The 23,051-nt window shown below is 45.0% G+C and overlaps 1 protein-coding gene across 1 annotated transcript in view; it reads right to left on the reverse strand.

Annotated features, from left to right (window-relative positions):
- Nucleotides 1–23,051, reverse strand: part of LOC310877660 (ryanodine receptor 3) — a gene marked incomplete at its 5' end in the record, with an annotated part of 230,555 nt that overhangs the window by 195,664 nt on the left and 11,840 nt on the right. The window contains one exon of the mRNA XM_083791611.1: nucleotides 2,932–3,051. Coding sequence (XP_083647737.1) covers nucleotides 2,932–3,051 — 120 coding nt within the window. The remainder of the gene's footprint in view (nucleotides 1–2,931; nucleotides 3,052–23,051) is intronic.

A 23,051-nucleotide genomic window follows, 5' to 3' on the forward strand; every position in this document is an offset into this window, starting at 1 on the left:
CAGGCTGTGCAACAGTGGGAGACAATAATGGCGCGCTAGTGAAGGTGAACAGCGACACGGAAAGCTTACTACAACCATTTCCAAAAGGCAATCGTCGAACGCCCGTCGGCGGCATTTCTGCTTAACGCTTGTGTTGAAAAGGTCGAGGATGAGAGGATAAAAGGTTCATCCTCGTGCCTCATAATGTGCTCACGCTACGCCTTAAGACGCGCCAGAGCCGTTAATTGCAAAGGCAAATAATTAAGACTCGTCTCATCCGTCATCATTAAGGCGGTGCACTTTGTTGCATGAGCGAGCGAACGCGTCAGCACCGACACGGCGGCCCATGTCCAGCTGCAATTTCAACGGTGAGCCAATTACAGCCAACAACAGCACAAAGTGTTTATGAAACCATCCATCATAAGAGACCGCCACGGGTGTAATCATTTCTGGGAATTACCTTCCGACGGCGAGCCCACAGAGACGAGCGGCCGTCACCGAGGGTGGTAGACAGTCTCGTCAACATGACGGCGTTGGTCTGTTGTTCCACCTTTTGATAAAAGTCGCCCTGTCCGTTTGGTGATGCTTAACAAGCAAAGACTGGTGCAGAGGTTGTTGGACCCAACACATGGCTCGCTCCATGGATCTCATCTCCCAGTATCGTGAGCTTTGTGATTACCCAATACTATAGTCACGTAAAAAAAATGTCTCGCATTGCCAGACGATCAGAGATCTCCGCTTATAATTATGTCTGGGGAACTCCAAATGCAAGGTTGCTAGAACAGTGGCGACAACTGCCGCTGACCAACGTCTTTCTACCACTGTAAAAACCACCAGCCACGTTGTGACCTTGTAGATCGTCTATTTTATATGGCCCAGGCATATAGCACCACGACTGGATAGTATAGTGAGTTCAGTTAGTATAGTGAAAATCTGTCACAATCACGTGAAAACGCAAGTAAGCAAAGAAAAAAGAAGGTTGCAAACAAAATGGGACAGGTATGGCAAACAATACAACAATGATAGGAAGAAGGAAAAGGAACTGAAAGACAAGATACGTTCAACGACTACAGAACAGATGCTGTAAGTCAGAGATCACTCTTGTCCTTTTCAGCGTCTTCACACAATGCCTGTCAGTACATCACATCACAGTACACAATGCCAATGTTTCCTGCAGCCCTCAAAAGAGCCTTCTCTCACAGCCTTTATTACGTGCACCACATAATAATATTTTTTTACTTGCAATGACATAAAATTTGCACGGTGAAGGAACATATACGGTGTGGGAAACTGAAAAGTTTGACTTTTGAGTTACCAATGTATAGAAATGATGATGAAGAGGACTTGTTCTCCAATTGTGCTTAATTTTGCAATTTTAACAAGTCTCCAAGACTTGTGCAAACACAATGGCTGTGTTTGCCAGATGTCCTTGAATATCACCTAATTGAAGTATTTGAGTGCAGAGGGACTTAGGGTTATAACAAGGAATATAAAGGGAAGAAAATACATTTGTGTTTTTTTACCCTTGCAAACAGTACTAGTCTGATGTCTCTGCTCATTATTTTGTCCTGGCTCAAAGTAGAATTAGGTAAAATAACTCCCTAATATTATCTAAAATGGCAACCTTGTTATGGTCGTATATTCATAATATACGGCAATAACAAGGTCGGGCTTGTTTTGGAATTGTTTATTTAATGTATTCTTTTTTGTTCAGGATATTGTCCTCAGCCTCTAAGAAGCTAAACAAGAGCAACCAAGTACATTTACTTAAAGGACCACTTCACCACTTTTCAACCTATCTTCATATAATAGGTCCTCACTAATAAACATGATAAAATGGCACCATTTTCTTCTACTCAGTCTGTGTCTCATAGGAGGGCTGTGGGCAGTTCAGAAACCCATCATCGTTAGGCAGATATTCTTTTTTAATTCGATTTTTAGAACGATGGCTTCAATTTTCGCATTGCAACTTTTCAGGACTAGAAAGCCAGCAGTTTCTATATTAGCTTGGATTCCCCATCGATGATGTCACTGGTGGACGGGTTTCTGAACTGCCCACAGCCCTCCTATGAGACACAGACCGAGTAGAAAAGAATTGTGCCATATATGAAGATAGGTTGAAAAGTGGTGAAGTGGTCCTTTAAGTACTGTACTTGAGTAAAATTTTGAGGTATTTCTACTTTACTTCTTACAACACTGCCATCAGTTAATGTTTTATTTGCCGATACCGATATATTCTTTATTTTGATTTACTGAGAATAAGGTTAGAAATAAGTTTAGGGTTAGGCATAGTTTTACTGGGGTTACGTTTAGGAATAGGGTTAGGTTTTGGTCAAGGTTAGGAATAAGGTTAGGTTTAACCGTTTAAGCATCATTTACTTAAGTTACTTTAGGAATACCAGGCTGAGCAGTTCCACCAGCTGTACGCCCGGTGCGAGTTGGTAAAAGGACGACTTCGTCGGTATTCGATTTCGGCCATTTGAAAATAGCCGATCTACAAGGATCTGCTATTTTCAAAAGATGTTTATACATTTGAAAACTGTAAATGGGACATTCTGCATTATTAGTAGCCTACTTTTACCTTGGGTACTTTAAGTACATTTTAATGCCAATACCTTGCACTTTTACTCAATGGCATTTTGAATTCCGGACTTTTACTTTTAATGGGAGCATTTCTAAATTGCAGTATTGCTACGTTTACTTAACCCATTTTGGGCGGGAACCCCTTTTGGTGTTAGCATTATGTTATGCTTTAGCTATTGAAAAATAGCAGATCTACAAGCTGTAGGTCTGCTATTTTTGAAAAATCGAAGAACCACTGAATACATAGCTTTTTCAGAAAACTGTCAGGATGCAGAAGACATTTTTTTGAATCGTCCCTCAGTCCAAAAATGGGTTTAAGCAAAAACAACGGAGTACTTGTCTCCACCTCTGGTCATTGTGTGAGCCTACCTTGGCCTCCGACGTGGGCTCCAGGTAGCACAGGCGGTTTCCCAGGCCCTCGGCGGTCAGGCAGAACTTGCGGTTCTCCTTCTGGATACAGGCCACGCACTGAAGCACCACTTCGTCATCCTGTCAGGGAAAAACGGAGGAACATCAGTCTTTATCTCATCTCTCCATCTCACTCACTGTGTGTGGGTTGTTTGTGCCATGATGTGCGTTTGTGCATGTGTGCGTGTGTGCGTGCGTGTGTGTGAGAGTATGACACAGAGGGAACACCCCGACACTCCCACACACAAGACTATCCCAACCCTATAGCACAGTCAGTGGTTCTCAAAGTTATTTTATTTCCAGGACTCTCATTTTGATAAGCATTGGGCCACAAACCCCCATTTGATACTATTCTCTATCTCTGGGACCTAATGAGGAGTTAACGGCCATAACTCCACAAGGACCCCTGAGGGTCCCCAGACCCCACTATGACAGCCTGCGTCTGCCCTTGTGTGCCTATTCTGGGGCAAAAAAAAATAAAAATAAAAAATAAACTTTGTGAGCTTCTAGATCGGCTATTCTTTGTGCGAAGATATATAATGTAGAGCAGCGGTTTCTGCAAGTGTCTGCAGCTGACCTCAGTCAGAACATGTTTATTTAAATTATTATAATTGATTGCGTTCTGAGTTGGATTAATGGAACTATAACGTAGTTCAAGGGTTATAAGAAAGAAATACCATGACATTTTTTTCTGGTTACACTGGGCAGAGAGACTGAGCAGTCAGTAATAGTCATAGTAATAGTCATTCCACAAACTGTATTTTTAGCATGAATAATTCAGCATTCGTAGTCATCTTTAAAATGAATGGCTAAAGCTCTGTTAATAACCAGCCTTCCCTGACTGTACACATCAAACTACAATACATTAATGACAAGACAAGACTCGGCACAAAGCCAGCCATGTGCAGTGGTGTAAAGTAACTAAGGTAGGTAATTTTACTTTACTTGAGTAGTTCCAATGTTCGATACTTTTACTACAATTAATTGAAAACTTTAGTTACTAAGTTACTTTCTAGATTTTGATTATTACCTTACCCGTTCTAACTTCTAATATATGAACGGCAAATTATGTACCGTACAGTGTGGGTAATGTGATGTACGTAATAGATCACATTATTGATTGGGAGGGAATTGTTAACGGATGAGCTTGGGAAGTTGGGATGGGCACAGAATTAATGTTATTAGGCAAATGGTGCGCGAACAGACCCCCTGGGGGGGTCTGTGTATTCCTGGGACTCTCTGGCACCCACGCACGCACGCACGCACGCACGCACGCACGCACACACACACACACACACACACACACACACACACACACACACACACACACACACACACACACACACACACACACACACACACACACACACACACACACACACACACACACACACACACACACACACACACACACACACACACACACACACGAACGCAACCCGTCGTTGCAAGACACACATCCGTGTGTTGCTGATATAGACAGATAATCGTTCCGATGTTCATTTCATCACATTAACTTTGCAAATAACTTTAGTATGCGCCGTGTCGGGGAGAAGTCTTCCCGTGCTGCCAGGGAACAGCGAGGGCGGTCTAATTCCAAAAGGGGAGGAGTGGTGCGGTCGGTGGCAGGCAAGGGGAATGTTGCACAGAAAACTGTGACCCATACATTAATCTGTCCCTCCCAACCTTAGAGTTAAGTATATATGAAACTCTAAGCTCCCAACACGCATTTCACTGTGTGACACGTGATCTGCGGGGTGCTGGCGATGCTAGGAGTTGATTTTTGACGAAAATGAAGTAAATTAAGATAGTGCAAGCACATGTGTGGTGCTTGTAAGCCGTGAGATGGTCGCCTAAGCGGGCAGCAGTCCTGCTCAGTGCTAAGGAAGTGGTCAGATAAACAGACTGACTTTTTTTTCCCTTGAATTATTAATAAGATTACAAAACATCCATTAACCCACTTCATTCATCCATTGTTTACCTTCCTACAGTTATGCTGACTCCCTCCCTGTGCTGGGCTAATTGGACACTAAACCCCTAAATGTGATGATCAAACAGAAACTATCCACAGCTGATCCCTGGGAGTCCACCCAGCCTCTTTCATGTTGTTGACACACTGTTTATATATACAGTATGTAACGTACTATGCTAAAACTGTTCATTTTAAAGGAATATAATTAATGATTAGAAAGAGGGCTGTAATATTATATTAAAAGCAGTGTGTGTGTGTGTGTGTGTGTGTGTGTGTGTGTGTGCGTGTGTGTGTGTTATCGTTGCATTATCCAATATCAGGACAATCCTTTAAAAAAGAAATCCAGCTGTCAGATGCTTCTAAAATGTAAATCGTCTTTGTACGTTTGTGCGACGTGTTAGTGTGATCAATGCAGGGCATTAATTTACGAAACAAAGGCAAAATGTTAGAATGGCGTTAGGAGGTTTCTGCCCAACAGCAACAGAATTATGTGATATTATATACTGTAATACTTTACTTCAGTTTGCACTGAAATCTGTCTTGCAACCCAGCGGCCTTGTATGCAACACATAACACAAAACAGAAAAGAAAATACAATTACATACAACAAAACATGAAGGCAAGAGCAATGTCCACAGCTCAGTCTAGTCCTGGCCAAAATCCTGATTAAGCCTCAAAGTCGACGGATGGACAAAAGACCTCTTCAGTCTGACCTTATTGTATTCTGGAACACCATGGCTCCATCTTGTGCAACCCTTATCCCTAAAGGTATTTGCCATTTTTTACTATTTTGAAAAACATTTTAAAATAGTTCAACTAGCCGATCTACATTGAGACATTGTGAGCTTGTAGATCAGCTATTTGAACTATTTTAAAAGGTTTTTTTAAATAGTAAAAAATGGCAAATTAGTTTAGGGATAAGGGTTAAGGGGTGGCGCAAGATATAGCCGTAAATCTCCTTCCTGAAGGCAGCAACCTATACTCTCCATACAAAACATGGCTATAGTACCAGTAAGATGCCTGAGGGCGAGAAGCAACCTCGCCCTAAAGGGCTGCTTAGAAAACATTATAGGGAACATCTCAGAGAGCAGAGCCTTTAACGCCAAGTTAAACTATACGTATATTCCATTTGTTGCAATAAATGGTTATTCTATGTTGACGTAAGTGTTTCTGACAAAACTATGCCTAACCCTAACCTCATACTAACCAAATTTTTGAGTGGTGCAACCACTCCAAGGAACAGCAATGTCCGTGTTCACCTATGTGTTCACCTATGTGTTCACCTATGTGTTCACCTATGTGTTCACCTATGTGTTCACCTACTGTATGTGTTCACCTATGTGGCCATGAGCACCAGTATATGACTATGAGTACCAGTAGGGGCGCTGTTGTGCCAGAAACAGAGAGAGAGAGATAGTATTAGTGCTGCATTGTTGCCTGCTAATGAGAGAGAGAGAGAGAGGAGAGGAGGGGATGGGGGGGGGGGAGAGGGGAGTTGCACCACTCAGTTCACACGGGTGTGATTTTTTTTTAGACTATTGGGACGTCGGAATAATGGGCCGGCGGACTAACCAAAGCACCATTGGTGTATGGGTATGGCTAATGAAGGTCTTGGTCAAGGAAACACAAAGCACTTTATGAATGATTAATGACACCATTATCCATCGCTGTTCTACACGTTGCTTAGGTTGAAGACAGTCGTAAATAGACGGCGTCGAATAAATAAATGGCATTAATCTTTAATGGAGGTGAGCGATGGGCCTTAGGCCTGTTCTGTGTTCTTTGTAAAGGTATATGGCAGCAATTATATCCCTGGGCAACGGCAATTGTGCCAACTACTGTCTCCCCAAATTATGTATTGCTGTGGAGCGACCGTTGGCAACCGAAAACAAACATCCACTGCATGCTGTTGTAAATGGGCTGATAGTGTTTATAGTAGCAGCCCTGTGAATGCTGAATTGGATATACTTCTCCTCCTAGATCGCAAAGCAGGCTGAATCTGCTGATGCCGCTGCCTGCTAAGAAAGGAGGAAGAGAGAGAGGGACATGGAGAGAGAGAGGGGGGGGGGGGGCTGCATTATTTAATGTGGGGGGGTTGTGCTGAGAGCAGAGTGCAGCAGCAATAGTAGCAGTGGAGCAATCCATTGCAGTCAGTGCAGCAGTGTGTGTGTGTGTGTGTGTGTGTGTGTGTGTGTGTGTGTGTGTGTGTGTGTGTGTGTGTGTGTGTGTGTGTGTGTGTGTGTGTGTGTGTGTGTGTGTGTGTGTGTGTGTGTGTGTGTGTGTGTGTGTGTGTGTGTGTGTGTGCGTGCGTGCCGTGCGTGCGTGTGTGTGAGAGAGAGGGAGGGAGTGGGAGGAGATAGAGAAAGAAGAAAAATAGAAAGGCAGGTCGAGTCTGAAATGCATCCACGTTTCGCACGTGCCCTCTCTCTCTCTCTCTCTCGGCCAATGGAGGCACAGCGTTGAAGCCGATGTGACAGGTCCCAGGGGGCTTCAAAACTCATGCATGACACATTACTTCAAGTCGCCGCTCCTGTGGACCTCCACTGTGGATGCATGTGATGGAATGGATGTATGGGGGAAGGAGGCTGAGGCTCTTCTCATTCTGAATGGACGGGGGAAGGAGGCTGAGGCTCTTCTCATTGTCACGTTGGACCAGACAGTGTCGGCAAAGCCGCTCACCTCCCCTGAGACACGCAAGGTGTGCAGAGACTGTACAACGATATGCTGATGAACGGAGACACGTGATGAAGAGACCGTACAATGATACACTGATGAATGGAGGTCGCAGATCATGCAAGGCAGATGTAATGACAAATGTCTATGCAACACTGAAAGCTCTTTCACACCACAGCACTTTCTGTTGACAACCGACTGACGTCTGACCTATCATTCAGCCGACATTACTGACTGACTGACATTGGCCTATTAAAGATTATTAAAGATTACGGGCCTAATAAAGATTACATTGGTATCACAGCGAGCATGATACAGTACATGAAATACGTTGCATGAAATGAATCAGGCCAGCATCGATGTGGAAATGCAAATCGCTGTGAACAGTCTCTGCGCACGGCCCATCAGCGCTTGGCTGCATCCAGCGTGCAACCCCCACCCCAACCCCCCGCCGCCTGTGCAGGAGCACGATACACTGTGGTGGATCTGAGCCATGCGATACACTGTGGTGGATCTGAGCCATGCGATACACTGTGGTGGATCTGAGCCATGCGATACACTGTGGTGGATCTGAGCCATGCGATACACTGTGGTGGATCTGAGCCATGCGATACACTGTGGTGGATCTGAGCCATGCGATACACTGTGGTGGATCTGAGCCATGCGATACACTGTGGTGGATCTGAGCCATGCGATACACTGTGGTGGATCTGAGCCATGCGATACACTGTGGTGGATCTGAGCCATGCGATACACTGTGGTGGATCTGAGCCATGCGATACACTGTGGTGGATCTGAGCCATGCGAGGCCATCATCGATACACTGTGGTGGATCTGAGCCATGCGAGGCCATCATCGATCCATGCATCACCTCGCTGCCTGTCCGCGTGCCAAGATGCACGCGTGCAATAGTCGCACACACACACACAGCCCTCTGTCTGGCACCCCGTCTGCCCCCGTGTCACCCCTATATAGAGTAGAGTTATGTGTCCGACACTGGCTGGCTCGCTTGCTCTCTCTCTCTCTCCGTCTCTCTCCCCACCGCACCGTCTCCCGTTAAGATAACACACCCACACACACCTCCTGTCATACAGAGGAGGGGGAGGGGCCACCGACCAGCGGCCATCAATCATTCATCAGGTGGAGTACAAGTGATGTCGGCACAGCAGGGGCAACAGACACCGTGCCCTGCCCCCTGGGTGTCCTGGGGCAACAGACACCGTGCCCTGCCCCCTGGGTGTCCTGGGGCAACAGACACTGTGCCCCCTGGGTGTCCTGGGGCAACAGACACCGTGCCCCTGGGTGTCCTGGGGCAACAGACACCGTGCCCCCTGGGTGTCCTGGGGCAACAGACACCGTGCCCTGCCCCCCCGGGTGTCCTGGGGCAACAGACACCGTGCCCCCTGGGTGTCCTGGGGCAACAGACACCGTGCCCCTGGGTGTCCTGGGGCAACAGACACCGTGCCCCCGGGTGTCCTGGGGCAACAGACACCGTGCCCCCGGGTGTCCTGGGGCAACAGACACCGTGCCCCCGGTGTCCTGGGGCAACAGACACCGTGCCCCCGGGTGTCCTGGGGCAACAGACACCGTGCCCCCGGTGTCCTGGGGCAACAGACACCGTGCCCCCGGGTGTCCTGGGGCAACAGACACCGTGCCCCCGGTGTCCTGGGGCAACAGACATTGTAAATTGGCTATTTGCCATCAGACGATGTCTAAATCAGTGGCTCCAAAACTTTTTCATGTCAAGGACCCCCACATTTACACTAATTAGCCCGCGGGCCCCCATTTGAAGACATATGCCAAGGACCCCCAAATATACACTAATTAGCCCGCGGGCTCCCATTTGAAGAGATATGCCAAGGACCCCCAAATGTACACTAATTAGCCCGCGGGCCCCCATTTGAAGAGATATGCCAAGGACCCCCATAAGAGAAGATTTACTTTGGGAACCACTGGTCTAAATCTGGCTCCATGCTGCTGCTTTCGGCTGTTTCCTATTCAAAGACCTGCGTGTATATCACATTATCAGCGCTAATGAAAAGGTCAAGCCTAATTAGAGCGCTATAGATAGCAGACAGCAAAGTAAACACCAGTTACTGGAGAGCCCTTTCATAATGTGAGACTCGGGAGACTGACATTGATCTCGACTTTGGCATCCCCACAAGCACCCCCCCCCCCCCCCCTCTCCCCATTCTGTCACTTGGACTCTTCCCCTTTCTCCCTCCCTTTGTCTCTCTCTATTAATCCATGTAGTACATTTGTCATCTCTGCGTGCATGCAATTGTGTGCGTGTGTGCGTGCGTGCGTGTAGTGGCATGTAGTGGCACGTGCACATGCACATGTATTTAAAGTGCATAAAGGATGTGTTTAACTAGAGATGCGCAATATTGATAATTATCTCCAATTATTTGCAGGGTCATATTGGCCGATACCGATATATATTATATTTATATTGAACTTATTGCTGAATTATTTTATTTTATAGAGTAGAGATGGTAAGCCCCAGTCGCGGCTTCATTTATGTAAATATCTCAATCTTCTAAGAAACCGGTTTCCATTCCCAAAATAAACACTTTCTCCTTTTTGCAAAATGTGAGGTCTTGAGGCTAAGTAGTTGCTGCTGAATTACAAGTGGCATTCTTGGCACTGCAATGTATTCTGTGGGGATATACAGTTTTATACTCACACATTCAGTGTTGGGGAACGTTACATTTAACAGTATTCTGTATCTCGTATAATTTTTACGTTACGAAAATTAAATCCCACCTGCAAGGAAGCTTGGTTTAAAAAAAAACAAGAGTGCAGCCTGAGCCTACCACAGTGTTGTGGAGCTGTGCTTGGCTTGCTTCACACCATGACTAATTTGCATTGACGTTGAGAGATCCTCCTTTCACCAATAAATCCCAAAATAGTCAAAATACTTCCACAGCCTTACTAAAGGACAAAACTCTCTGTCTTCTCTAAACCTTTGTCATTTCATACACGTGCGACAACAGAATGTAAACAAGGCCAGCCGTGTGCCACACCAAAAGTGGTGACCTATTGAATATATGGTAGATTAGAATGATTATGTAATACATAGACTGCAAAGCATGGGTCACTGATTTCCATGCAACAGTGCTGCTTGCAGCCTCCGTTGACAAGAGAGCTCATTCATTCATGAAACAGCGCAAATGTGTCAGATGGATTATTTTACCTTTCAAGGTTCAAGGTTATCTTTATTTGTCTCCCTTGGGAGAAATTTGTCTTGGAGACAAAGTCACAGCTGCATACAAATAACAGACATGTTCACATACGAAAAAGAAAAAACACCATAAAGCACCCACATACACAAAACAGAGATATTGCACACATTCCCTTGATAAAGTGCAACTATAGTCATTAAAGTGCATTCGGCAATCCCTGATTGAGCATTTTAGTTGACAGGGGAACAAAAGAGTGTTTAAATCTATTATATACACATCGTGGAGTTCTTTTTTTGTAAACTTTATTTTTACATTTCTTTTTCGTTCATAAATTTTTTCATTACATTACATTACATGTAAGCAAGTAAACACACAAAACACACAAACATATACGACCCCCCCCCCCCCTCCCCCCTCCCCCTAGGCTAAAACAAAAAACGAAAATAAAGTTTAATTTTTTTTTTAAGAGTTTAAAGAAAATAAAATTTGTGGGACAAAGCAGTGGACAATCATAGATCAAAAAATAAATAAAAAAGTCAAGACAGGGACATAGTCGAGCACAGTCGGACACAGTACGGATTACAGTTCACTGAAATGAAAAGTCTTCAACAAACTCCACAAAGGCACTCCAAGCTAGGACAAAGTTTTTTTGGGCTCTGTCTACTTTGGTAAATGGTAAATGGTAAATGGTGCATTTATATAGCGCCTTTATCCAAGGCGCTTTACAGAGATTGTGCATTACATTCACCCATTCACACACACATTCATACACCGATGGCAGCGGAAACCATGCAAGGCACCAACTAGCACATCGGGAGCAATTAGGGGTTCAGTGTCTTGCTCAAGGACACTTCGACAGTAACTCTGGGGGAGCCCGGGTTCGAACTGGCAACCTTACGGTTACCATCCAGGCACTCTACCCCTGAGCCACCGCCGCCCATATATCTGAGTTTTTCCAGAGGCAGGAATGATAGAACTTCTTTCAGCCATTGTTGAAAGGAAGGCGCCTTTTCAGACTTCCAATTAAGGAGGATTAGTCTACGGGCTAATAGGGATGCAAATGCCAAAGCATTTGCTTGTGGAGATGTGAGTGTACAGTCTGGGGGAATTATGCCAAAAATGGCGGTGTGAAAAGAAGGGGTCACCACTGTATCACACATATGAGAGAATACGTCAAATATTCGCTTCCAGTAGGTAGTGAGGGAAGGACACATCCAAAACCTGTGGCCTAACGAGGCTGGGGTCTGGCCACATCTTGGGCATCCAGGGTCTGGCATGTTAAAGAGCCTGGCCAGCTTATCCCCTGAATAGTGGAGTCGATGTAGTATCTTAAATTGAGGCGTATGCACATTGAAGAGGTGTGAATACGTAGTAGACTGTCCTCCCACATCTCCTCAGGGAGCTCCACACCCAGATCTCTCTCCCAGGCAGCTTTTGTTTTATCCCAGGTTACTGGTTTTAGATTCCGTATCAAATCGTAAATCACAGACACACGTTTTTTTGCAGCGGGGCTAAATTCCAATATAATGTCCAATTGATTTTTGGGTGGTAAGTAAGGGTATGAAGGAAGCTTTTTCTGAGTAAAACTGCGAATTTGAAGAAACCTAAAGAAATGAGATCTGGGTATATTATGATCTGTAGTAAGTGTTTCAAAAGAAATGAACTTCTCATCAGAAAAGAGATCACAGAAAAACACCAGTCCATTCATTATCCATCATTGATGGGGGGAAAAACTGATTGTTGGCCACTGGGAAAAATCTAGTACCGAGCTGGTTCAAGCCAAAGTGCTTTCGGAACTGTAACCATATTCTGAGTGAGGCTCTAACCACCGGGTTTGTAGATTGTATGGTACGGCCAGATGGTAACGGGGATGTGAGTATTGGCAAAGGATTGGACAACAACTCCATATGGACCCAATCTGGTCCCTCTTCATAGTCATAATCTCCAATGTAAACATTTTACAATATTTGCAGCCCAATAGTACCACATAAAGTTTGGTAAGCCAAGTCCCCCAGCTTCCCTAGGGACCTCTAAGTACATTTTTTTCATCCTGGGGTTTGAATTATTCCAAATAAAAGATGAGATTAACCTATCTATTTGTTTAAATGTTTTCTTTGTTATGAATATAGGGATCATTTGGAAGAGATAGAGAAACCTAGGTAGAATTGTCAATTTAACTGTATTAATACGGCCATCTAGTGAGATCGGAAGTGTCGACCATCTTTTAAAGTCCTGTGTTATTCCTTCGACCAATGTTTTGAAATTATGACTATATAGTTCATCCATTGTGCGTGTGACTTTCACTCCTAGGTAGGTGAACACCTTGGTTTCAAGTTTAAATGGAAAACGAGAATAATCTCCGTCAGTATGGGCTATTGGGAAGAGTAAGCTCTTAGAATAATTTAATTTATAGCCAGACAGGCGACCAAAATGGTCCAGAGTGAGCAGGACTTTTGGTATCGACTCTGCTGGGTTGGATATATACAGGAGCAAATCATCTGCATACAACGAAACCTTATGAATTCTACCCCCTCTGGAGATACCAGCAATGTCATCATCTGCCCTGATGGCTATGGCGAGAGGTTCAATCGCTAAGTCGAACAGGTACGGGGAGAGACCACAGCCCTGTCTGCAGGACCTATGGAGCGGAAAGTAGTCAGAGGTGTTATTATTTTTCCGTACTGCAGACGTGTCACAAATTATTTTGACCCAGGCTAAAAACGACGGACCGAAGCCAAACCTCTCTAGGACTGCGAACAGGTATTGCCACTCAATCCTCCAAACGCCTTGGCTGCGTCCAGCGAGGTCACGACCTCTGACCTCTGCCCCTCAGGGTGAGGTTCGTATAAGACATTAAACAGGCGTCGCATGTTGTAGAATGACTGCCTCCCTGGTACGAAGCCGGTCTGGTCTACACATCGTGGAGTTCTATACCTCCTACCGGATGGCATCAGCTCGTACTCTCAGTACAGTACATGCAAGGGGTCAGATACAATATTCCGAGCCTGTCTCACCACTGCTTGTTCAAAGATGGCCTGGGGAGTGATGGGTGGGGTGGACATGCCCATGATCTTCCCAGCCATGTTTGCTAGCTTATTTACTTGAGACTTGTATTTCACAGTTAGATTGCCAAACCAGCTGGATATACCGTATCTTAGGATTGACTCTATACTAGCTCTGTAAAAGGTCAACATGATATTTCTACTGACTCCAAAAAGCCTAAGTCTTCTGAGAAAGTGTAGACGTCGGTGTATCTTAGAACACAGTGCCTTTGTGGCATCAGTCTTAAATGTAACGCCATTGTTTTGGTAAAGGTAACCAAGTAACTGATTACTGTAATTGCAAAATAATCCGTTAGGTTACTCCGTTACCCCAAAAGGTATTCCGTTACAGTAACGGTGTTATTTGTAATTACATTATACCCCAACACTGCACACATTGTACCACAACCTAGGTGGGTGGATTTTATACAAAGACACTCTTGACTAAAGAGTCTTTGCAGCAGGTCAACCTTGCAGAATAGCAAAGATCAGGAGTCAAGTACAGTATGCCTGCTAGAAGAACACGAGGCTCGCTCAGAAGCCTAATTCTGTTTGAAGCTTCCTCTGAAGCGCTGCAGTGAACAGTCTATAGAGATGGCCCTGAAATGCTCTCAGGAGGCGACAGCCGAGCTGAATGTAATTGTTTGAATCATGGTTAGAAGAGAGAGCTCAGGCTGCAGCCTTCCAGCAGGTAGCACAAAAACACCTGAGGTGTGAAACGGCAAACCTTTTGTATATATTCACAGACCCTGTGGTGTAAAGTAACTGTAAGTACATGTACTCACATACTGTACTGTTAAGTACAATATTGAGGTAGGCCTATTTTAACTTTACTAGAGTATTTCCAGTTTTCAGTATAGGCCTAGGCCTACTTTTACTACTCCACTGCATCTCAGAGGCAAATATTGTACTTTTACTCCACTACAATTATTTGAAAACTGACTTTGTAGGTTTTGATTTATTATTACAAAACAAACATTACCAACGCTCACAAGCTCACAAGTTGCGATGTGACATGCTGTGTGCTTGTAGATCTGCTATTTTCAAAATAAGTGTATACATTTAAAAGCTTGTGTCAAAGACACAAACTGCTTCGAAAACATTCTGGGGCCACGCCAGCAAATCTCTTAAACCGCAAAGTACTTAACATTTAATTTGTTGAAGCATCTGCAACCTTTGAGAGGCTGTGTGCAGTTCTTCTGCTTAGTTCATTTTTATCTCCTCCTGTAAGGATAATTATTGTTTCAATAAGTGTAATATGCACAAAAAACTGTACTTACAAAACGCAGTACTTGTTATGAACAAATATGCGGTACAGTGTACACACATTCACTTTCATAAGCGTGCGCACACACACACACACACACACACACACACACACACACACACACACACACACACACACACACACACACACACACACACACACACACACACACACACACACACACACACACACACACACGTATGTACTGTATGCTCATGCTTACGCATGCACGCACACACGTGCAAGCATACACACACACAATCCTATTGCTGAATTCGCCCAGGGCTGTTCTGGGAGTGACATCATAAATGAATCTCAACACCCATTAAATATTTCATCCTGTTTTAAAGGGATTGCTAAGGGTGCTGCAGTGTAGAGTACTGAGTCTGACTACGACAGCTTTGCAACTTCTATCATCTGTGGTCTCTGGCACAAGACTCACGTGGCTAACTGCACATTGAGAGAGACAGAGACAGAGACAGAGACAGACATATTGCACAGGGGACCTGTAACATATACAATCACCATAATCTGATCACCTAATCGTCATTGAACCCTCAACTATACAGCTGTGAGGAGGACCAACCATATGGTCCCATGCCATCCATCTCAACGATTGGACGGGAATGATGATCTTGGCAAACCAAATGGCTCAGAGTGACAAACGGCCAGGGTGAGGGAGGGGGGGGGGCTGGTAAACGATGCCAAGGCAACAGCACACAGCTTAGAGAGCCCATTCTTCTCTGAAAAAAAGTCAGACAGAGATCAGTTTCCTTTCTGTGTGGACTGGAGTTTGCAGTAACACTGGTCAGCCGGGGCGCCTGATGTGGCGAAGTGAGTGGAAAGGAGCTGGTTGGAATAACGTGTTCCTTCTACCGTTCCGCGCACTGCGTCCTACCTGGGGAAACCAACCCCCCCCCCTGTCAGGTGATAATATAAGAAGCGGCCTGCTCACTCCTCATGCGTTGAAGGAAGCATGAGCTCAGTTCGGGGCTCTCCCCAGGTTGGCAGAGAGAGAGTAGCGCCCAATATTACATCTTAGGCATTGGAACTGGGTGTAAAAATGTGGGATAAAATGTTAAGAAGACTGTGTTCTCTAACCTTTGCTATAATGGAAATACTCAAGTAAAGTACAAATAACTCAACATTTTACTTAAGTACAGTACTTGAGTAAATGTACTTGGTTACTTTACAGCACTGCAAGCAGGTGTATTTTCCTATCGCAAATGTGAAGGTATTCACTCATGTTTCAACAGCTGCCTGTAGTGGAGAGACGGCATGGGGGAATGCCGTCTAGCAGAAACTGCTCATCTCCATAAAATGTCATTTTTTCCCCGTAAATGAACGCCCTACTTGATCAACCTACAGCATCACATAGAAGTACCTAAAGTACAACGTTTCGCGGCACATTTCAAGCTTGTGGATCTGCTATTTTAGCAATTTATTTAATTTGAATCATAAAATAACTAACAATTTTGGACATATGAGGTTTCCACCCGACAGAGGCGATACACCGCTGTGTTGCTGCATCTTCACACCCCTCCCGTCTGCAAGGAGATTCCACAGTCATCTCACCTCAGGAATAGCACAGATCCTCGTGAGGCCAGCCGTGCATTTCTTGAACTCATTTTTGTGAGGGCTGCGGAAGTCGTTTCCCTGTAGGGAGAGCAGAGAAACTGTTTCTCCTCATTCTTGGGGGTGTCCGTCGAGCCTGCCTGCCTGCCTGCTTGATTAGAAGAGCAGTAAAAGGGGTGGAGGCAGAGTGCATGGGTCGAGATGTCGGCGGCCTCCGGCGTTTGGGTCGTGCTACTGGGGGTACAGTAGGAACAAACTGTCCTCTTCCGTCGCTTCCTCTCCACATGTAGTAGTTTAATTTCATCGCCGTTGGGCAGAAACCTCCATCTCCATAACCTGTGTTTTTTTAAACGGCCTACTTCGTCGCACAAGAGTGTTGAGCAAAGGTAGGGAAAATAGCCCACAACAATGCGTCACATAGCAGTCTAGTTTGTACCGTACTGTACTTTTTTTTTAACAAATTTAGACCTGAGGCTGATTCTAAAAAATATGTTGATATATATTGCACATAGCAACAACCCAAAAGGTTCCTGAGTGTCCTAAGCACTTTGAAAGTGAAACTGGTTAGGTTTGTCTGTGGGTTTTCATACATTTTAACCAATATTTAACCAATGAAACATACCGGTATTAGCAAGAGCTTGTGACTATCTAAAATATATATATATATGTAACTATACACTGGAAGGGGGCACGGTGGCACAGTCGGTAGTGCTGTCACCTCACCGCTTGAATGTCCTGCGTTTGATTCCCGCTGGGGACACTGTGGGCACTGAGGGCGTGTTCTCTCCTCCACGTCATCAGTGCCCAAACAAAAGGGCCTTTCTGTGTGGAGTTTGCATGTTCTCCCAGTGTCCCCAGGGTAGGTAGTGGTACCCTCACAAAAAAACATGCAGAAATCCTGATCTCTAAACTGCCTCCCCCTGGCCCTGGAAAGGAACTGGTTGGAATAACGTGTTCCTATCACGCGCTACGTCCAACCAGGGAAACTCCCCCCTGTCAGGTGAAAAGAAGCGGCTTGGACACTCATGCATAGAAGAAGCATATATAAATAAAGTTATTATTAATATTAAGGAAGCATGAGGTCAGTCCGTTGCTCTCCCCAGGTTGGCAGAGGGAGTGTAGAGCCCAGGATTACATTAGATAATTGACACTGGGTTGAAAATGGATTACAAAATCGTGGGATAAAAACGTAATAACTACACTGGATGATTTCAAACACAGATTCTCTTTTCCATTTCCTGACATGCAATGATGCAAGGTTTCTGCCCGACATGCCGACAGCAATGTTTTGCCAAGCGAATGGAGACATATCTTGGTTCTGGCAAGAGGGAGAACAGGCTGCACTCACTTTCTGACAAGCAGTCTGTAGTATTTTTAGGGATGGAGGGAAGCCTGGTGGTGGTCCGATGGGAGGGCTTCTCCAACAGGATGGAGGGAAGCCTGGTGGTGGTCCGATGGGAGGGCTTCTCCAACAGGATGGAGGGAAGCCTGGTGGTGGTCCGATGGGAGGGCTTCTCCAACAGGATGGAGGGAAGCCTGGTGGTGGTCCGATGGGAGGGCTTCTCCAACAGGATGGAGGGAAGCCTGGTGGTGGTCCGATGGGAGGGCTTCTCCAACAGGATGGAGGGAAGCCTGGTGGTGGTCCGATGGGAGGGCTTCTCCAACAGGATGGAGGGAAGCCTGGTGGTGGTCCGATGGGAGGGCTTCTCCAACAGGATGGAGGGAAGCCTGGTGGTGGTCCGATGGGAGGGCTTCTCCAACAGGATGGAGGGAAGCCTGGTGGTGGTCCGATGGGAGGGCTTCTCCAACAGGATGGAGGGAAGCCTGGTGGTGGTCCGATGGGAGGGCTTCTCCAACAGGATGGAGGGGAATCAACAACAGATAAATATCTGCTACTGCCATCAGTTAATGTCAGTTCTATTTGACGATACCGATATTGACCGGCAAATATCGGCCGATAACGATTCTGTGGGCGATACATCGGTGCATCCCAGCTTTTGGTACTTTAAGTACATTTTTATGCCATTACTTTTGTACTTTTACTCAACTAAACTTTGAATGCCGTACTTTTACTTGTACTTCGCAGTAGTGATACACTTAAGTACAAAATGTGAGTACTTCTACCATCACTGACACACATGGTGTGAAACGTCCCGAGTCTAAAAACAGAGCCTCATTCTGCAGGTACAGAAATACACTCTTTCAGGTCAAGATAAATATGGCCCACAATATCAACAGAAGCACCATAGTTAGGTCAGCAATGATGGAGGTTCTCAGTGGTGGAAAAAGCATATGACATTACTCAAGTAGAAGTGTCAATACTGCAATGTAGAACTACTCGGTTACAAGTAAAAGTCCGGAATTCAACTGTATGCATCATTCATTATGCAGATTGCAGAATGTCCCCGACGCATTGTGAGCTTGTAGATCAGCTATTTTCAAATCGCCGAAATGAAGTGTTTATTGTATGTTTTGTAATAATAATACAAATTTACAAAGTAACTTGTAACTAAACTTTTCAAATATATGTAGTGGAGCAAAAGTACAATATTTGGATCTGAGATGTAGTGGAGTAGAAGTAAAAGTATTGGAAATTGGAAATAATCCAGTAAAGCAAAAGTACCTCAAAATGTTACAGTACAGTACTTACATCACTGGAGGTTCTCTCCCCATCCACAAGGGAAATATATGGTGCCATTTTTTTTCTAGCTCTTTTAAACCCTGGGTTTGGTACACAGTAAAATACTGTTTAACTCAGAAGAGTGTACGAACGGAACCAAACGGACTCAGGATTTTAACTGTTCACTCTGGTCGGTAGCCCTAGATTCTCAGAGCAAGCATGTGATTAATTTACAGTATGTTACGTCCACTGGCGGAGATCAAATCTGATCACCGTCAGACCTTACTTGGATCACGTGAAGAGCCCGAAGGGATATCCCACAATTCCACAAGCTCCAGAAGGGATCGCACATGCCCTTCATGCTATAGGGCTTATACCAAGAACCCTGAAGGGATCGCACATGCCCTTCATGCTATAGGGCTTATACCAAGAACCCTGAAGGGATCGCACATGCCCTTCATGCTATAGGGCTTATACCAAGAACCCTGAAGGGATCGCACATGCCCTTCATGCTATAGGGCTTATACCAAGAACCCTGAAGGGATCGCACATGCCCTTCATGCTATAGGGCTTATACCAAGAACCCTGAAGGGATCGCACATGCCCTTCATGCTATAGGGCTTATACCAAGAACCCTGCAACAGGATTATGTCAATACGCTTTATGGAAATGACCGTTTAAGACGACGGCGTGTCACATCTTTTTCAGCCCACCACATGTCTAGGCAGATAACCTCTGAAACCTGAGAAACACATTTTGACAGGGTTATAATTATTTCTTATTTGTATAATGCCAGTAGTGGCAATGTCAGCTACCCGAGGATATACAGTACATGCAGGATAGCTGTGTCAAGTAATATTCAGAGAACCACACCGTAGATGGGTGTGACAGACAGGAGATATGTCTGTGTGTACGACTGCCGACGGAAAGCAGCTATGAACTACAGTCAGGCAGCTGATAGAGCAGTACAGGTTCATCAGACACAGAGAGAGTAACCTGCAGTCACACCTGTGTGTGATTGCAGCACACAGAAAACAGGACCTCACACACAGAAATAAAGTTGAGTGAAGTCAAGATACCTAAACTAAAGTCTAAATATGGTGGAACACCAGACTCCAAACATAAAAAATCAATAGTACTGTGGAGGTACTGAAGTGAACAGAAATCTTCATATTTTCAATATTATTCATGAATGTATTTTTGAGTGGTGCAACAACAAAATTAAAATATATTTTATTTTATTTTTATGAACCCTACAAATAAATTCTTCCCCCCAAGGGGGTACCTAAGCCAAAAAAGTTCGGAGGGTCCATTTGGTTACTAACTAACTGGATGAGGACCACCTGGAACCCCCTCAAGGACCACTGGTGGTCCCTAGACCAGTGTTGAGCGGCGCCAATTGATCACCATAGCAACCCCAGCCTAGGCCTGATTATGTAAATTCCCAACACCTGCTAAATCCTCCAAACCTGTATCTTGATTGGAATCAATCTCCATTCACACTCAGTCACTTACACTCCTCTCAGTCATGCAGCTACACAGATTCTGTTCTTACCTACGAACAAATCACAGCTAAGAAAACATTGAGGGATCCCAAAACCTTCTTAAAAACTTGCTAAGTGGGTCTAAGAACAAACTTCCTCTTAAGAACTTCTTAAGAACGGTTGGCGCATGAGGCCCAATACTCCCCCTATTGCCCATTTTGCGCTGAAACCCTCCAGTTCATCTACCATCTTATAATAGGCATGTTCGACTCTGAGCCGTGCCTTTACCAGTCCAGGCAGTATGGGAACACGTCCACACAACCCACCTCCTGTCCTGAGCTTGATGTTTTCGGCTTAGCCAGATGGCCAGCTTTGCCGTTGCTGACAGAAAGTTTACCAGTGTGTGTATAGCTTAGAAAAGTTGAGTTGTATAATCCTCCCCCAACCCCATTAGCCATCCCCTCAACACATCAAACACCCCCAACAGCCTGGGACATTGAACAAATGAAAATTTGTTTCTGTCTGGGTACAAAAAAGACAGCCCTCCCAGTGTTCAGGATCAATGCATGGTTAACTAAACATACTGCATGTCAAACTTAGCGATCAGAGAAGCAAGCTCTCTTTCAGGCTAAGGCTACTCACCCGAACACTAGAATCGAAGCCCTGCTCGCAACTCTCCCTCTCGTTGCGAGTAACACGGCTTACAGAAATGTTTGGTCTCGCTCTCCTCTGGCGCCACTGAAGTTTGAGTGCACACCAGAGACACGCCCACCCTACTCGTCACTACCCCACACTGCTCCCACCCGGCCACATAAGTATGCACTCCCCTCCAGCCAGCCGAGCTGTGGGGTAGCGAACGAATTTCAGCCATTTTCAAATGTTTTTTTATACATTTGAAAATTTACTTTTTGTTTTTCCACCACTGCTTGAAATTGTATTTTATAACATTAATGGTTGAGATGTCTCTATTTACTACTATTACTATTTGTGTCAGTGCAGTGAGTGCACATTGACAAAGGAATTTAATGAATTATATAAATCTTTGTAAGAAATCTCCCAGGGACTGAATCTATGAAATATGCCTTGTGTCTTTTTTATTGTCACTCGATTCTTTGTGGCAATAAGAAAGACATGCAATCACATGCACTTTTGCACTAGAAGAAGAGCTCTCAAGAGAAGAGAAGAGAAGAGAAGAGAAGAGAAGAGAAGAGAAGAGAAGAGAAGAGAAGAGAAGAGACACATGAGGAATAGTGTAGCTCTGTGATGAGTATACCAAAGGACAGAAACATAGAGCTCTCCCAAGTCCCATCTGTCCCCCCCCCCAAAAAAGTCGGTAATGAAAAGAGATAGTAGAATGGTCTTATCTAGGTGCAATATTGATGTGTTTCATCATGGGATGACAAGTTGACAACATCGTGTAGTGCAATTTTTGCAGCATCTAAACTCAACCTACATTGCTCTAATTCACCAGTGGGGTCCCTCGGTGGGGGGCCATTAAGCACTGGGAGAGGCACATCTGAGAGTTTCAGTTCCTCGGCTATACCGTCTGCCACAACCACACTTCTTCTCCAAGCCGGAACGGAGCGGGGAAAGCTGAATATGCCATCTCTATGCTCTCTCTTCCAACACCTGCAGGGCTAGGCTTAGTCTTAGCTATAAAAGTTCCCTCTCCATATACAGTAAAGCACTGCAGGGTCCCTTAAGACAGGAGCTTGGGAACTTAAGAAGTTACTGGCTAAGCAAGAGAGACCAGCGCTGTAATCAAACGAAAAGTGCATGTACTAGGTATACGGACCAAGGGTGCTGAGAAGGCAACTAAGGATGGTCTGGGTATGGGGAAGGTGTGTGTGTGTATGTGTGTGTGTGTGTGTGTGTGTGTGTGTGTGTGTGTGTGTGTGTGTGTGTGCGTGCGTGCATGTGTGTGTGTGTGTGTGTGCGTGTGTACATGCGTGCGTGCGTGCGTCAAATATGTCAATGCTTATCAGCACCTTCGCTGGATTTCCCATCACAGTCGTGAGCGCTCAGCATCTCTTCCCCTGTCGGGTACTTGCTGGCCAGGCAGAATAATACATTATTTTATTACACACATCATTGGCTCTGCAGCAACAAGGTCCAATAAAGAGACCGCTGATATCTCCTTGTCTGTGCTCGAGTGGTGTGAGCCAGACGCAGAGGTTGTTAAAGCGCCATGAATCTTTTATGAGGTTGGGTACGGCACCGGCGCCGATATCGGACGAAAAGGGCAGAGAGGTTGGCATCAGCCG

This window comes from Protomyctophum parallelum (assembly GCF_964188405.1).
Source record: "Protomyctophum parallelum genome assembly, chromosome: 20".
Lineage (NCBI taxonomy): Eukaryota > Metazoa > Chordata > Actinopteri > Myctophiformes > Myctophidae > Protomyctophum > Protomyctophum parallelum.